At 46.8% G+C, this 17,268-nt stretch overlaps 1 protein-coding gene across 1 annotated transcript in view; it reads right to left on the reverse strand.

Moving 5' to 3' along the window:
* Nucleotides 1-12,902, reverse strand: part of LOC147899476 (uncharacterized) — a 249,471-nt gene extending 236,569 nt beyond the window's left edge. The window contains exon 1 of the mRNA XM_087377736.1: nt 12,618-12,902. Within this exon, the coding sequence (XP_087233862.1) occupies nt 12,618-12,902 (285 nt within the window). The remainder of the gene's footprint in view (nt 1-12,617) is intronic.
* Between the last annotated feature and the right edge of the window lie 4,366 nt (nt 12,903-17,268).

Raw genomic sequence — 17,268 nt, forward strand, 5'->3', positions numbered from 1 at the left:
CTGAGTCAATGTGCACTTGCATGTTACAGGAATTTGATATGTTTTGGTGTCCATGTCAAGGGGCTTTTCATGTGTGTGTACGGGGGTGCATGCAAGTCTTAATGTGCATGCTAATGTGTGTGGGAATTGTGTGACCAAAGGTCCAAAATGTGCATTTAATGTGCCTTGGGGGGTATTTGCATTTTTTTAATGGGAGAGTGGTAAATTCTACATGATGACGTGGTTGGAAAATCTGGAAGGGAATGTATGCATGCAAGGTGGCTACGTGATCAAGGATTGGGGATGCTCTGGCTGACAAGTGGGCTGATATGTGGGATGGCGGCTACTGGAGAGTGCTGGAGAACGTGGATGAGCAGAAGAGATCAGGTTGGGGGGAAGAAAGCAAAGGAAGAGAGAGGAAAGGATCTGCTGGTCGATGAACGGATGGTTTATGGGCTTCAAAGTGTTGTACAAAAGCAGTGCATCAAGGTGTAGAGGGTGGTGATGATCTGAGAGGGCGATTGGGCTGAGTACGGGCTGTCAACGGGGTGTGATGATCTCAAAAAAAAGCACAGGGCTGATGGACGATTAGTTGAGCGGAGAGCTAACGGGCTGATCAACATGAAGTACGAGTCACTTATTTTTTTGGGCTGTGGATTTGTTACCTTTAATCACGCACAAATGTGCAGGCTGCGTGGGGGAGCTTAGCTGGAACAGAAGACAGTTTGGGAGTTGTCACTGCTGGAAGCACTCGTGATGTGGCTGCTTACAATTCTGAGTATGACGGACAGCTTGTGTGCAGACGCAATAGTGACTGAACGGAAATCATGATGGGGACTTTGATCGTTGAGGTCTCATGAATCTATAGGTGGAGGGGATAACTCGATGGATTAGCATTCTTGGGGGTTCTTTGTGCATGAGGATTCCATATGAGAAGCATAAGTACGAGCTGTTTTACTTATACAAGCTGCTCGAAGGAGGTGTTGTAGATACATCATGTGTGGTTGATCTGTCGTACAAAGAACAACTGTGTGTATGAACAACTCTTGGTTGACACAGAGCTACAACAAAGTCAAAGCCTTCTTTCCCCTCTTTCAAAGAGTCTGTGTGTTCCTATGTGTGTTCTAGTCAAATTGTGTGGGAGATTGACTTGTTATTTGTGTGCTCTAGATATCTACTCTGGAACCTGGTTCATAAGCTCATCATCTACGAGCCCACATTGCAGCTGATCCCTATGAAGTCTCAGCTATCTGATGTGGTGAAGTACATAAGTCCTGGTTGTCTTTCCTTTTTTTTCCTTATCAGCGTGGGGGAGGGAGATCTAGGGCAGAAGATGCCCAGAGAAGAGAGGAGGGGGCTGCCACATGGACAGCACCTCACAGCCAAGAGAGAAGAGATGGCTGCCACATGGACAGCAGCAAGGCTGTCATGTGGGCAGCACTGCTGACATACCTGGACATGGCGCCATTGTATGGATCAGTACAGGTTGCTGCAGGGCAGTGTACAGTAGGTGGCGGGGAAGCACAAGAGCCTGACAGAGGCACAAAAGATGGCAGGACAGGCAAGGACCTGTACGGACAGGTACCACCTCTCTATGGCAGCATGGCGGGTGTCTATAGGCAGGGACACGACCTGCAAGGAGAGCTGACACATGGTGCAGCATAGCAGGAGCAGAGGCGTGCCTTGTGGGCAGGATTGCGACTTGCAGTAGGGCCTGGAAAAGGGCAGGACCTATGGGCTGGACGCCGCACTGGAATAGGCCAGCAAAGGGCCCTAATGGGGCTGGTTGGGCTGAGCCAACCAGGTCGGTTGGGCCAGCCAACCAGGTTCGTCCAGTCGGCCCAGTTAGGGCTGGCTGGTCGGTGTTGAAAGGGCCTTGTGCCCTATAAAAGGAGAGGCCCCTTGGCCTCATTTCATATCCTCTTGAGCAGCAAACCTACAGCAGACAGGAGCAGCAGTTAGGGCTTTCTTGGGCCTACTCCCAAGAGGTGAAGGAGACCTACAGAGAACTGCAGACTGAGCTAGTAAGTGCTGCCTACCTAGGCTGATCTACAAGCAGTAAGGTAGAGAGAACCACTCCGGACAGAGAGTCTACATACGCTCGAGGTGGAGCACGCGGGGCTCAGAGATCTAGAAGTGCTTGACATCTAGTAGGAGAACCTTTTGGTATTGCATCCTGTTCTATTTCGTGGACAGATGGAAATATAAAGTGTTGCTTCTATATTTGTCTCGGAGCATTGTCTATTTACTGGCTTGCACATCTATGCACATTAAGTTAAGAAGTTTGTGATTCCACACCCCACACCACACTGTGTGAGCTCCTGGGCAATTCTATCAGTCTTCTGTTGTGCGTACCCTCAGTTAGGTCATTTCTAACATTCAGAGGGACTACACTTGGTGGATGGTGGCCGGGTTGACTGAGGGAGGTCATGTGTTCTAGTTTAATGAGGTCTCTCCAGCTTACCGAATACAGGGTTAGAGCATTCAGAAGATAGAGCTCCATGAGGCAGTCCCTCCTGATAGCCGGGATCTTCATTCCCCTTCGGAGGATAGCGTGTGGGAGGTAGTAGCCAGTATCATGGCGTGGAACATTTGGGTTGCTCGCTGTAGTCTGGTGATGGGTGAGCATCCAGTTCCACCCTTGGCTACCTTGGTCGCCATTTGGGAGGATATCATCTACCCTGCACTCCACCTGGGAGCGTGGGACCCCGGGCTCTAGGGCGACTGTTGCGAGGTGCACACATTTCTGCAAGGCTTGGCCTGTAGAAGTTTCTACATATTCACTCCGCGAGGGATTCGCTAGTTGTATTTTGGGTTAGGATTAATAAAAGTTCAAAAAGAGTGGTAGGTAGACCTTAGGTTTTAGGATAGGAGATCCAAGAGATTAAATCATGGATAGGGGTTAGACATTTTTAGGGCCACATGATATGGCAAGCCCCCACGACATACATACATCATGGAAAGGGGATGGTTGCCACATGGCACCACTCTATTGGTCTATCTCTTGTGGCCTTGCCACGTGTCCCACAAACCATCTCACTCACTCTAGGGCAGCCAATCATAGGCAAGTATTGCTTCTAATGCATGTTTTTGATGCATTCTGATTGGATACACTGTGTCAGCGTGCCACATAGGATGAGGCTGAAGCGTCCATGAGAAGCCATCGGGGAAGCTCCTTAGTTGGTTTGCTGTATTTGGGGTTCATTGTGCATTTGTAGTTGTGTTGCTGCATTTTCAGTCGTATGGTTTTCATTCTAGCCAGTGCTACACATTTCAGGTTGCAGTAATTCATCATCTATTCCTACTTGTGCTCTCACCCTTGAGGAACTTCTCTTGCTTAAATCTAGCAAGAGGTTTGGTTATGATATAATCCGCCTCATCTTCTGTCAGACAGTAGACAAGCTCAATTTATTGCTCAGTATCTTTTCATGTATAAGTGATCGAGCATGTGGTCAATAATTGAGTTCAATCCTTTTGGATAAGTCAATATCATTCAAGATCCTCAATCAAATAGCCTCATGGGCTGCATTAGTGGATGCTCTATATTCGGCTTCTGTGGAGGATAAACAAATAGCACTTTGCTTCTTACCACGATATCAGGCCAGATCCTATGTTGAAGCAATATCCAGAAGTAGATCTTCTATCATTTCCTAATCACTATCAATAAACCCTGACAGTTTTCTTTTGTATTCAATCCCATGAGTCAGGGTTCCCTTGACATACCTAAGTACTCTCTTGGCTGCTTTCCAATGGATTTCTTTTGTATCAGCCATATGTTGGGATATTGCACTGACTAGATAGGCTATGTCCAGTCTGTTGGTGGTCAAATATATCAGGCTACCAACAAGTTGCCTATATAAAAGTGTTATCTACTCCAGAACTATGTTGATCTTTCAACAATTTCTCACCTGGATTCATTGGTGATTTTGGATAGGGTGACAAATAACTTACTAAATGGTCATGAAATTTAGTAAAGTTGTCACTATTTCTTTATTTAACTTAGATAGTAAGAGGGTAGTACTTGGTTTCTAAATCTGTCAAGTGCACGTTAGACTGCAAATTCTCATTAACCTATGGGTATCCATATATATCTGAAAGGGAAGTATACTTTGATTAACTATGGCACGATATTGAAAGATTAGAATGCTGATAATGTTGTCAAACCCAGATATCTTGTAATTGCTTGACAAAAATCTGTTCAGAATCAAGAATTTCGGCAGGATTTTATGCCTACAGAAACCTTAGATGAGAACTGAGTATGTCGGATCTAGGTTTAGGATGTATCTAAGTTAGGCTTTAAATTAACCTAAGGTTGGGACTGGAGCTAGCATGGATGAGTTTTAGATCCAATAGACGAGAGTTAATCCTTGAAAGGCAAAGCTATTATTCTGGACAAACAATGGCTTTAATAGAAAAATAGATGCCTGTATGGAAATTAAAGCTACTTTATGCATAAAGCCTAATGATGGGCTTACTACAAAAGATAGCCAGGCTAGGCTTAAGCCTAGGACTTCGTATTGGACTGTCTTGGAGCATCCGGGAGTTGGCCCCTAGCTACAACTCCCTGGCCAGCAGGTCTAACATCCACATGAGACACAAGGGTCATGCGGTATGGGATGCATGATCTGACCCTGATGCTGGCAAGCTTCATGATGTATTTGTGTGTTTCATTAGTATATGACTATTGCTCAAAGGGCTACACGCTATTGTGGTAAGACGTTACTTGACCTTGGTTGGGGTATTTCAGCATGAGTACATCCTTCTTCTAGATTTAGGGCAGCCACATGGACCACCCTTGTCAGACTCAGTGGCTGACTGTATGTCTTGTTTTAGGGCGGGCATAAGGGTTGGTAGAGGCCCAGCCAGGATTCCAAACAGTTGGCCAAAGGGCTATGGGAAAGGCCAGCAAACATGGACTGGGAGAGGCTTGAAGTACTAAGCTTATGGCTGGGAGGGGAGCTGCTAGCTCAACCCTAAGGGGCTTCTATCCATGGGTTTCATTAATATATGATTTTTGCTCAAAGCGATACACTCTACTGTAGTCAAAAGTGACTTGGCCTGCTTAGGGGTATTTCAGCATGTGTACATCCTTCTTAGATTAAATTTCAGGCAGCCACATGGGAACTCTTGTCGGCCTCATTGGCTGACTGTATGTCTTGTTTTAGGGCTGGTATAAGGGCTGGTAGCCGCCCAGCCAGGAGCCCAAACAGTGGGCCAATGGGCTGAGGGAAAGGCCAGCAAACAAGGCCCTTTTAGGGGGCAGAGGAAGGACCAGGTTGGCCAGTGGACAGCAGACTGCAGTGCTGGCTAGGTCGGCCAGTGTTTGGGGGTTTATCCATCCATTCTCTCAGCCTGCAGATCACTACGGAGGGTGAAGAGCAGAAGGATATCTGGTTATAAGTTCATTCTGTATCAGTTGGGCAGTTCAATCTGCCAGGATTTGCTCCAGGAGCACACATCAGAGGCAGAAATACTGCAGAGTAGGACAGCCAAGGGTGAGCAGCAGGACTCACGTTATAGCTACTGAAGATTACACGAAGGCGCGTGGCAAAGCGGAAAAGTTGACATCTGCAGGTCCAGCATAGATCCAGTTTTGGATACCTTACAGCAGTGACAGTATGTTGTAGGTGTTGGTACATGAGTTGGCAGATTCTCTACTTAGTTCTCTACGTCAATACACATTCTTTTGGCTGTATATCTGAGTTGTTTCTGTCTAAATCTGAAGTGTCCCTTCCATACATGTATGCACATGAAATTTGTGTTTGATGTGACATTGTGTGATCCCTCCAAGTTTTCCGCTGTGTGGGAGTTGGCTACAGCAAGCAACCCTCTCTTTTCTGGCATTTCAAATTCTGATCAACATCCTTCTTTTGAAACCCCCCCACCAAGTGATAGATGGTCCCACCAGTCAGATATGGTAACTTCATTATGAGAACCAGATCTTGATGAGGGAGTCTTCGCCAGCATGCACTCATAGCACCTCGATGGCAACATTCTCTCCAGTTGGCTTCTCCTTTCCTGGGAGATAAAGAGGGCACCTTGAAACATTCCAGGAGGGAGATATAGACTACAAACAGATGACTCTTTCACCCCCTAAGGAGGTGAATGTAGCTCATTGGATTGTATACATATGAGATACATAGATACATTAGATAGATTGATACGTAGGTACACACACAGACATGCATATCAAGGGCACCCTGAAACATTCTAGGAGATGCAGACTACAATCAACGACTCTATCCTCCCAAGGGAGTGTAGTAGATGCATACTATGACAGATGACTCCATCTATTCCCTCGAGGTGGATGTAGCTCCCTCAGGAAAGTGGAGAGGGCTGTGGTTTATTATGGATCTCCTAGAATGTCTCAGGGTGCTGGCTGTGTGGTGGCATACTATGTTGCAGTGAACCACCTCATGCCGCCCACAACCACCAGAGCGGACTGGTGGACAACGTATCAGACCTGTTTTGTAGACAATAATTAGGGACACAAGGGACTTTAGCCCAGCCCCCTCAGGCTACCTATCTACGATATTTATTTTGTTGCCAATCTTTGTCACAGTGGTGTATTTCACTACATATTCTAGAGGTGTGCTAGACGCCTCTACTTCCCCCCTTAGGAATGTATCAGCGTGATCTCATCCTCGAACAGTAATAAATGCAGAATAATCTCGAGGAGAACATACAATGTTAGACGCAGAGCTACGACCAGGAGACGTACTAGGATTGCACCCTTGAGGGGGCAACAGCATTCTATTGCTGACCTCATGCCTCCGCTTCCACAGCCTCATCCTTCCTGATGTCTTGTTGTTGACGATGATGATGATGATGGTTATGATGATGTCGACGATGATGCTGAGAGTGATATATATATAGTTGGGATATCACTATGTTGTACTTAGGACTTAGTACTGCCATTTTGCATTTTTTTGCATTCTGCATTGGTGTGGATGCTCGTTTAGTAGCTCCACTACCACAGCTCATTGTATTCAGGTTTTTTTTGCAGTCTCATAGACCCATTGGCCTTCCGAAGACTTTTATAAACTTTCTTTCTTTCTTTCTTTCTTTCTCTCTCTCTCTCACATACACACAGGTTGGGGAAAATACCATCAATTTCAAAATGATTGCAGGCACACTAACACCCGGAACTGGAAGATCCAGAATATGTTGTTTGATGCATATGTGGTCCAAACAGTGCTCTACGGAGTAGAAGTATGGGGAGGTAGCATCTCTCCATCTACATGGAATGAGATTGAAAAAATGCAAAAAGCATTCCTACGATGACATCTAGGAGTCAAGGCTGCTACCCCGTACTCTGTGCTCCTTTTGGAAACAGGCAACAGGCCAATTGAGTTTCATGCATTGATCAAAGTGATGCAATACATAGTGGACGTACAACAAATGCCAACAGATAGATTACCACACAGAGCATGGACAGCAAGTATGAAACTTCAAAAGAACCATAAAAGTAAGATCATATGTACAGGATGGGGGACAGACATAAGGAAATGGTTCAGCAGATGGAAAGTGGAACCATACTTAACTATGCCACCTGAAAGGTCAAACTATAGGAATTCCAGTTGTCCTTACTATGCACCCTACAGGCTCAATGGCTGACAGTAGAAAGGAAGACCAAGTTAGAATACTACCAAGATCAAATAAATCCTCTCCCGCTGCCCTCCCTTCAACTCCCCTCCTTGCTGCCTCCTCCCTCTCCTCCTTCCCTACCTGCTGCCCCTCCCTTCCCCTCTCCTCCCCTGCCCTTCCCCCCCGCGCTGCTGCTGTGGCTCCTCCCCCCCACGCTGCTGCTGCTGTCTCTCCCCCCCCGCTGCTGCCTGCGCTGCCCCCCCCGCGCTGCTGCTCCCACGCCCCTCCCACGCTGCTGCTCCCGCGCCCCCCCCCTGCGCTGCTGCCTATGCTGCCCCCCCCCCCCTGTGCTGCTGCTTGCACCTCCCCCCCCCCCCCCCCCCCCCACGCGTTGCTTGTCTGCTCCCCCCGTCCCTCTCCTCCTCTCCCCCCCTCCTTCTCTCCTCCCCTCCCTCTCTCCTCTTCACTCCTCCCCCTCTCCTCCTGCTGTCCCCTTCCCTTCTCTCCCTCCCCCTTGCTGCCCTCCCTCTCCCCCCTTCCAGCTCCCCCCTTCTTCAACCTCCCTCCTCCTTCAACCCACCCCCTTCTTCTTCTGACTTGCTCTCTCTCCTCTCTCCCTCCTTCCTTCACCCTCTCCCTTCAGGTGTACCCCCGTTTTTTTGGGGGTCTCCTGGGCATCAGGAAAGCGGACGGAGTTTTTTTGGTGTTTCAATCGGCCTTCCTCACCTCGATTGACGAATGGGCACCCATTCAGTCAATCCATTATCAGACACACCGGCCGCGAGAACCGTCACATTTTCAAAAGACGGGCTGCAGCAATTGCAAAAGGACTTGGAGCATGAGTGTTCCATGACTCTCTTCGCACGCATCTTTGGTTCACACCCGTCCAGATCACAGGCTAGAGATTGGATGCTTGCGGCGCTTCTCCAGGAGCTCACCCCCCACCTTAAGGATGTTCATTTGTTGGGACGAGGTTTCTTTCAGATGTGCCTAGATTCCCCGGACGTCACGAGAGACTTGCTACAAGAGGTTGGGTTTCTATTTCTAGGCTACAAGAGGATCTTTTTGTTTCCCTTTTAACTGGGCTTTGACTCAGGATCTTTTTGTTTCCCTTTCAACTGGGCTTTGACTCAGTTGAAGAGGACAAGTAGGGAGTTTCTGTTTTCATCAGGTTCCCTGGTCTCCCCTCAGTTTATCACTGGCTTCTTTCAGTTATTGGCGAGAGGTTTGGTGTGGTAGCAGAGGTCTCCCCTCTTCCTGGCGAGCCCTCTTTAGTTGCTGAGGCGGTTAGGATGGATGGGGTACCCAGGGTTAGGATCATTGTCTAGGACCCTAATAATTCAAATGACCACATCATGCTACAGCGACCCAATGGATCATTCTTCCGCCAGAGATTTGAGGTTGCAGGTCGGTAGGACCAGTGCAGGATTTGCAGATTCTCGGGGCACTTTGCCAGAGATTGCCCAAAGAAGAAAAAGAGGCCCAGAAAGCAACCAGCTCGTACTAGCTTACGACAGAGAGCAGGAGCAGGACCTACCGCTCCACAGGCACCACCTCAGACACGGGCTCCCCCTCCTCATAGGGTTGCTCGAGTCCCTCTTGCACCCCGCACCACCTCTGGCCCTCGGTGGGTTAGGCCCTCTACTTCAGATCATACTTCCACCGCTTCGGAGGATACCCACCTTGGAGCCTCGAGATGCTGACGCCTTGGAGCCTAGTGTTCAGGAGCCTTCTTCCACTCCACCCCAGGATCAGGCTATACCTCTCTCAGTGCAAGAGCCTCTTGACTATGAGTTGACTGATGACTTTGCTATTTTTATTGAGGCCTCTTCGCAGTCACTTGATTACTTCCGGATAGCTTTGGATATCTTTGGCTTAGCTGCAGGGGCACACATTAACTGGCATAAATCCTTTGGCTTTGAGGACACTCCAGGCTGGGGAGTTGATATTGGCTTTTCCTGGATTCAGAGGGGTGTTCCTGTCAGATATTTGGGATGCCAGGTAGGATTGGGCATCTCTCCAGCACAGCAGTTTGCCCCAGTACTGGAGAGTGTAAGTAAAAAGCTCATTTTTTGGAGCTCAGCCAAACTCGACCTTGCATCTAGAGTTGTGGTAGTGAACTAGGTTCTTTTGGCCACCGCCTGGTTTGTGTGTTCTTGCTGGTGCCGGTCTAGGGATTGCATCACTCAGCTCATTAGACCAGTCAGGAATTTTTTATGGAGTGGACTTGATGGCATGGCAGATGTTGCAGCGAGGGTGGCCTGGGAGACCATTATTCTCCCTACATGTGAAGGGGGCCTTAATATCATTGACCCGGACTTGCAGTGCAGGGCATTGCTTTGTAAGGTGGTGGTGAGGGGACTCATGCCTGGGTAGGAACCTTGGAAGGATTTCTTTTTTGGACGCATTCAGGCTTGCACACCTACCTTGGGAGATGATTGGGTGGACAGCCCTCGTTGGATTTTTACTTCCACCCCTCTCAGATCTCTTGCCTCTCCTCTCATGACTGCCATCCTGAAAGCTTGGGGGGGCTTTGGGAACACTCTTCGAAGGATTCCACCCTCTACCCTCGAAGAGACTGATAGGCAGCTGATCATTTGGAACGAAAGTATACTTGATGAGCATGGCAGACCACTGGGCACTTCCCATTACATGCAGTGGTCTAGATGGGAGAGAGGCCCCGCCTACACAGTAGGCACTTGGAAGGCATTTATCAGGCTACCTGAGGATCAGAGACTACAGTCTGTGAGTCACCTTAGAGGGGTAGCACGCAGGATCCAGCAGATAGATGCAGCCATCCCGGTGGAATGGACAGTTGAGATGCCTATCACTTCCACCACTTGGATGGGAGCTTTTTCGAGGACAGCAGTTTCTCTACAGGTGATCGCTCTTCGAGGTCTCGAGGAAGATGCACTGGCCTTTGACGTTGGGGATGGAGGTATACTCTCTAGATCCACGGATGATATTCTTCTAGAGGTTGCCTTTCAACCTGTCAGGATTGCTAGTTTTGTGGACCATGGAGCGGGCTTGCAGTGGTACTTAGACCCCAACCCTCTGCTCTTGGCCTTGGGATCCTGGAGATTGTGGTTATATGGAGGTGCACCTATCAGGTGCTTGCAGTGGGACCCAGGAGAGTGGGAGTGGATAGATCATGGGCACCGAGAGAGGGGGATTCCCTTCTTTCGTTTCACGGTTGGTAATGCTAGGAGATTTCAGCTGAGCAGTAGGGGTTGAAATCCTTCTAGAGCCCCCCATTGGGACAGCTTCTTCATCACCGCAGATTTGCGTAGGAATTTCTGGAGGAGGCTTTGGAAATCCCTCAGAAATAGAAAGATCACTCCTTTCTTTTGGCTTTCTATTCATGGAGGGATTGCAGTGAACCTGTGGAGATCACGATTTGGGACTGATCCCACTTGCCCTCGCTGTCATTTTGCAGAGGAGTCAGTGCGACATTGCCTTTGGGACTGTAGTCAGAGACGAGGACTGTTTGGAAGGGCGTTGCTCGGATACTTAACATTTTTCATACTTCCCCTTTCTTCATGACTTGGGGCTCGGTCGCATGGTTATCCCTTACTGGGCCCCAGGTGTTTTATGAGGGTGAGCCTTCTTCTTGGACACTCTCGGTCCGCCAGCAAGTGATAGAGCCCTACTCTCTTTAGGATGTACCACTTACTCCCTTCAGAGCTTCTCATGCTTCAGTAGACACCTCTTGGGAGATTTTGGCTAGCATTTCCTCTTGGCACATTTGGAGAGCCAGATGTACAGACGCCTTGGATGGCACCTAGATACACCCATCACAGGTGTTCACGGGTATTTGGATTGACATGGTTCACACTTTGATAGCCATATGGGCTAGCATGCAGGGCCCTTCACGAGCAGCCTCTTCTGGTTCTCCCTTTTTCTCGGAGGTTTCTACCGGATTGAGATGGCACTATCAGCCCCAATCCTTTCTTTTTGGCTCTTGAGCTTTTCATGCATTGCATGGTATATCTCGTATGGAGCTTGCTCTAACGGCTTTATTTAATACTCAATAGAAGTCTCTTTTTGTAAAAAAAATTAAAAAAAAATCCTCTATGCTGGTCATCATTCATGAAATCAGATGCCTCTGCTCAGCCATACATCAGCACTCCCATTCCTCTTCTCTATCGCAGGAATATTGCCAGATTCTGCACATGGTCACATACCTTGGCCATAGACAAAGGAGCTTGGCTGAATTTGCCACGACATGCCAGAGTTTGCAGATTTTGTGATTCACAGACAGTCGAGACAGAGGCACATGTAGCACTACATTGCCCCAGATATGCACATATCAGGGATGATTACCAGCAGATACTGGTAGACACCACACAGCTCTCATCAGTTCTCTCCATTGCCTCTCCGGCAACGTTGGGGTCTTTTGTCACTCGTCTTTTTTTGTACCGTCAAGAACTTGAAAACTCTTGACCCCTCCACATCGGAGGAAATTTTTTTTGTACTAAGGATTAGGTCCCATGGGTCATTTTTGGCCCCTCGAGGACGATAATAAATTCTACTTCTACTTCTTCTCTCTCTCTCTCTCCATATATATATGTATTTTTCCTTATTGTTTTTCTTCGTTTTTCCTGTTCTTTTCTTTTTTGTGTGTCCGCGCCCGTCAATGCACAAAGATTTTATAAATTTTCTTCCTTTGTTCCACATATTGCATGTGCATGTACCTGATTTATTCTCTGGTTTTGTAACATAAATTAGAATACCAGGCAGCCTTGTTTCATCCTTTTAACATGCACAGAACTTGTATTGGACTCTGGTTTTCATTTCCCTTCCTCCCCCTCCCACAATGTGGTGGTGCAGACACTCCAATTTAAAAGTGCCTCCAATCATAAAAGTGCAAGTCTGGAGTGTGCATTAAAGACCCCCATAGGTGCTAATTCTAGTGATGTCTCAATGTTTAGGAACAGTTTCAAAGAGGTAAGTTTGGGGCAAAGTTCGTTTCATCAATACTTCGTCATGGTGTATACCACAACATACCCAGGTGGGATGGAGAATAGAGCCTGGAGAGGAAATGATGGTACCTGAGTCACAAATTCGTCTGCAACATAATCAAATGTGAATGTTCGTGGTTGTTGTTGTGATGGGGGTGACTGAGAACTCATAGACAGTGACACAGATTGCTTTGAAGTATTGCTGGCTAGCTGACCAGGCTGATGTAAAGTGACAGAATGTCCAAGCGGATCCACAGTGAGGCACTTCTTATATCCCATCTGCTTCTCCCGCTCAGTTGGTGGCCTTACCCTGACCACGACTTTCACGTTTACTTCCTCAGGCAATGGCACATGCGGTGCATGTTGCCTCGCCATATTGAATCAATGAATTTTACATTGCGTCCCATTTAACTGTAATGTGCCTCGCAATAGGGAACATCTTAGGAAGCATAATATCCTTGCATATGGACTTTTCCCAGATCACTCCTTTTGAATGGAGGCAGCACACTCCTTTGCTAGGGGTTAGACTTAAATAGAGTGTCCACGGGAATCCGAATCGCCCAGAGGTGATTCACAGCTCATTTCAGCGAGTGGCGTCATCTGTCATAGCATGCCGTGTTGTAAGAGTATCTCGATCCTCCGTCCAGTAAAAGTTGGACTAAAAACGGCGTTGTAATGAGTCCCGAATTTTCCGTTCTACGAGTCGCAGAAGATCTACCGGAATTGTGTGACGGGATTCATGAACACTGATGTTTAGGATTCTGGAGATTCCGCCAATGCGGAGAGGATCCCTGTGCGCAATCTGTAGTGTTGATGAAGCTGGGGACGATCCATTATACTTCCACACGGTGTTTGTCACGATTGTACGATTTTGTTATGTGCGATAAAGCAGACAATGATTGGAAGTTCCGGTTTCAAAGGAGGGTGATTGTGACATTTGATTGTGATTGTTGTGATCGTGATGGTGATGGTGATGGTAATGGTGATGGTAATGATTGCATACACGCACGACTGAGATGAGAGCAGACGCCTGTTACCAATGCGAGTGTCAGGTTACCTATGCTTGGTTAAGCAAAATGAGAGGACCAACTAGCACGTGTCGCATAATTTTACCTCTCGAGTTCCCTCCCAATTGGTGAAGGATTTACAAAACGAAGGAATAATCTTACATTATAGTTTACTTACAAGAGGAGAGTCTCACTATCTATTGGCTTGTTAGCCTCGTGGTGGTAAAATTTTGGTTTGGGTGGCTTGTAGCCATGTGGCAGGCATGCACGGTCACCTTCTTGTGCACAAGTGCATCGCCAATGGAATTCGTGCGTTCATGCACCTCTCCTCCCCACTTGCCAAGCAACTTACAATTTCTTCGTTTTTTTAAATCCTCATTTTTGGGAGCTTTCTAAACGTGACACATCGAGAGAGAGAGAGAGAGAGAGAGAGAGAACAATTTCAATTATATATAGTATAGATTCTTGAAGATTGTTCCGATTGGAGGGGCTTATGTCATGGAGTGAAAAAAGAGGTATTTCCCTTACAGTATGCCAAATGCACCCCGGGGGAAACATAGAGGGAACCAAGGGAGATAGTACTCCATGCTCTAGACCTCCTCGTACTGTTTCATTTATCCTTGAGAACCATTGATGTGACACTTCGATAGAGCCCTTTCTCTCATTTTCCCCTTGACATTATGTCATGAACTAGAGCAGAAAAACAAACATCCACCAACCTTATTTCCCGTCTTTTCCCTCCATGACAAAAGCTTTTAACTCCCCTCAAACACAAGTGTTGTGAAGACCTCTCTCTCTCTCTCTCTCTCTCTCTCTCATGTTTGTGCAATCTCTGTCTCTTGTTTAGCATAGACCCTTTCAAAATGAATCGATGAGCCCGTTCCACAATTATGCATATTAGATGTTATGCCCATCCCACATTATTTGAGGTTGGACTTGAGAGTGCTCTCAACGGAAGTGGAACGAAAGAGGGAGAGAGAGAAACAAAGAGCCACACAAGTTTTGGTGGGTGCAGAACACCCTAATCTTCTTTTTCATTCATTTATATATGTGTTTGAGTATTGTACATAACCGGGGTAAAGGCACAGTGACCTTTAACCCCCACAACCTCCCACTTAAAGGGCAATGTGTCTCTAAGGGAGAACAACTAGTGAGCATACTATCCAATGCCCATCAATACACAACAATACTCAAACCGCTGACTAGGTAGACTCTTCGTCAGCATATCTACAGGGTTATCATCTGTATGAACCTTGACAAGCTCTATGCGCTTGTTCTCAAGCACCTCCCTGATGAAATGGTACCTGACCTCAATGTGTTTGGTCTTTGCATGAAAGACCAGATTCCGTGCTAACTGAATAGCACTCATGGAATCACTATACAATGTCGGTACACTTGTATGAATCCCCAAATCTCCCACTAGCCGATCAAGCCATATAGCCTCCTTGCAACCCTCTGTGGCTGCAACATACTCAGCCTCTGTGGTAGACAAAGCAACACACTTCTGTGCACGAGACATCCACGACACTGCACCACCTATAAAGGTAAACACATAACTAGAAGTGGATCTCCTACTATCCACATGCCCTGCATAGTCTGAATGCATAGTCTGAATCTGTGTACCCAAGTACATGCATGTCTCCTCTACCAAAGCAGATGCACATCTTCTTGGTATCGTTCATGTACCTCATGATGCACTTAACTGCCTCCCAATGCCTCTTTCTTGGATTAGCCATATACCGGCTAACAACTCCCACTACAAATGCAATGTCTGGTCTAGTAGCTATCATAGCATACATAAGACTCCCAACCGTTGATGCATAAGGAACCTTGGCCATCATGGCCCTCTCCTCATCTGATTTGGGACTATCTGTATGACTCAGTTTCACATATGGAGGCAATGGAGTACTCACTGCCTTCCCCCCCTCCATATTGAAACGCTGCAATACTTTTGTAACATACTCCTTCTGTGAAAGCCAAAGGAGTTTCCTACTCCAATCACGCGTGATGCGCATACCAAGAATATGACCTGCAAGTCCCAAATCCTTCATATCGAAGGCCTCATGCAACTTGGCCTTTAATGCATCTAGCTCATAAGTATTCTTGCTAGCTAACAGCATATCATCCACATATAGTGCCAGGATTATTAGGCTATTATCCTTAGCCCTTTTAGTGTAGAGACAGTGATCAATTTCACTCCTTCTAAAACCTTGGGACCGAATGAAAGCATCAAACTTCTGATACCATTCTCTAGGCGCTTGCTTAAGACCATAGAGACTCTTCTTCAGCTTACAAACTAAATGCTCTTTGCCCTTTTCTTCAAAGCCTTCCGGCTGCACCATGTAAATTTCCTCATGCAGATTCCCATGCAAGAAAGCTGTCTTGACATCCATCTGCATAAGCTCCATATCTTCTGCTGCCATTAGTCCAAGCATGCATCTAAGTGTGGTCATCTTCACAACTGGAGAGAATATCTCATCAAAGTCCACACCCTTCTCTTATTTGAACCCTTTAGCGACCAAATGGGCCTTGTACCTAGGCACATCATCACCTGTGACCTTCATCTTGTAGACCCATATACATGGTAATGCTTTCTTTCCATGTGGCAAAGAAACCAAGTCCCAAGTCTTATTCTTCATAAGTGAACTCATCTCTGATTGCATAGCATACTCCCACTTGCGTTGATCCTCGCGCATCATAGCCTTTCTGTAGCAAGAAGGCTCCTCGCAATTAGTAAGCATCACATAGTCTACCCCTGGAACAAACCTATCAGGCGGTCTAGACACTCTAGATGATCTTCTCAAGGGCATTTCAGCTTGCTGTCCCACCTGCATATATCAACCACATTTGGCTCATCATTTCCATCAATAGATGGTCCATCATCTACCCTTGATTGTATACCTGTGGGAGTACTTGGTGGTACCATTTCTTGCACATTTGGTGCATGGACAACTTGTTGTCTATCAACATATGCAAGTGGATTCACATCCTGGAAAGTGATTCTCCTCATTTCCACATCCCTCATGGGTGCCTTATGCATCTTCTTCAAATTGAAGACTACATCATGGCTGCGTATGATCTTCTTTGCTTTTGGATCCCAGAGACGATAGCAAATCTCTCCACTTTCACCATAACCCAGAAAGATGCATTTCCTAGACTTAGGATCTAGCTTCTTTCGAAGCTCTTTTGGCACATGTGCATATGCCTCACACCCAAATATACGCAAATGAGAGTAAGAGGGTTTCTTGCCACTCCATGCCTCTTCAGGAATACCACCATCCAAACTCTTACTAGGTGATCTATTGATCACATGCACTGCAGTCTTCATTGCCTCAGCCCAAAAACCACCAGAAAGACTTGCATTGGAAAGCATGCATTGCAACCTTTCTTAGATGATACGGTTCATCTTTTTTGCAACTGGATTTTGCTTTGGAGTACAAGGGGATGTGAGCTCTCACTTAATCCCACGTGTATCATAGAAATGCTGAAAGTCATGAGAGAGATACTCTCCACCATTGTCAGTTCGTAGGCATTTAAGCGTTCTACCTGACTGATTCTCAACCAAGGCCAGCCATTTCTGAAATACCTGGAATAGATCACTCTTCCGAGCTATAGCATAAGCCCACACTTTCCTAGTCGCATCATCAATGAATGTCACATAGTATTCAGCCCCGCCTAATGACCATGTAGGCATGGGACCACATACATCTGAATGCACCAAATCAAGCTTTTCA

Source organism: Dipteris shenzhenensis, chromosome 8 (genome assembly GCF_047967505.1).
Source record: "Dipteris shenzhenensis isolate YYH24624 ecotype China chromosome 8, Dip_SZ_1.0, whole genome shotgun sequence".
In the NCBI taxonomy this organism is placed as follows: domain Eukaryota; kingdom Viridiplantae; phylum Streptophyta; class Polypodiopsida; order Gleicheniales; family Dipteridaceae; genus Dipteris; species Dipteris shenzhenensis.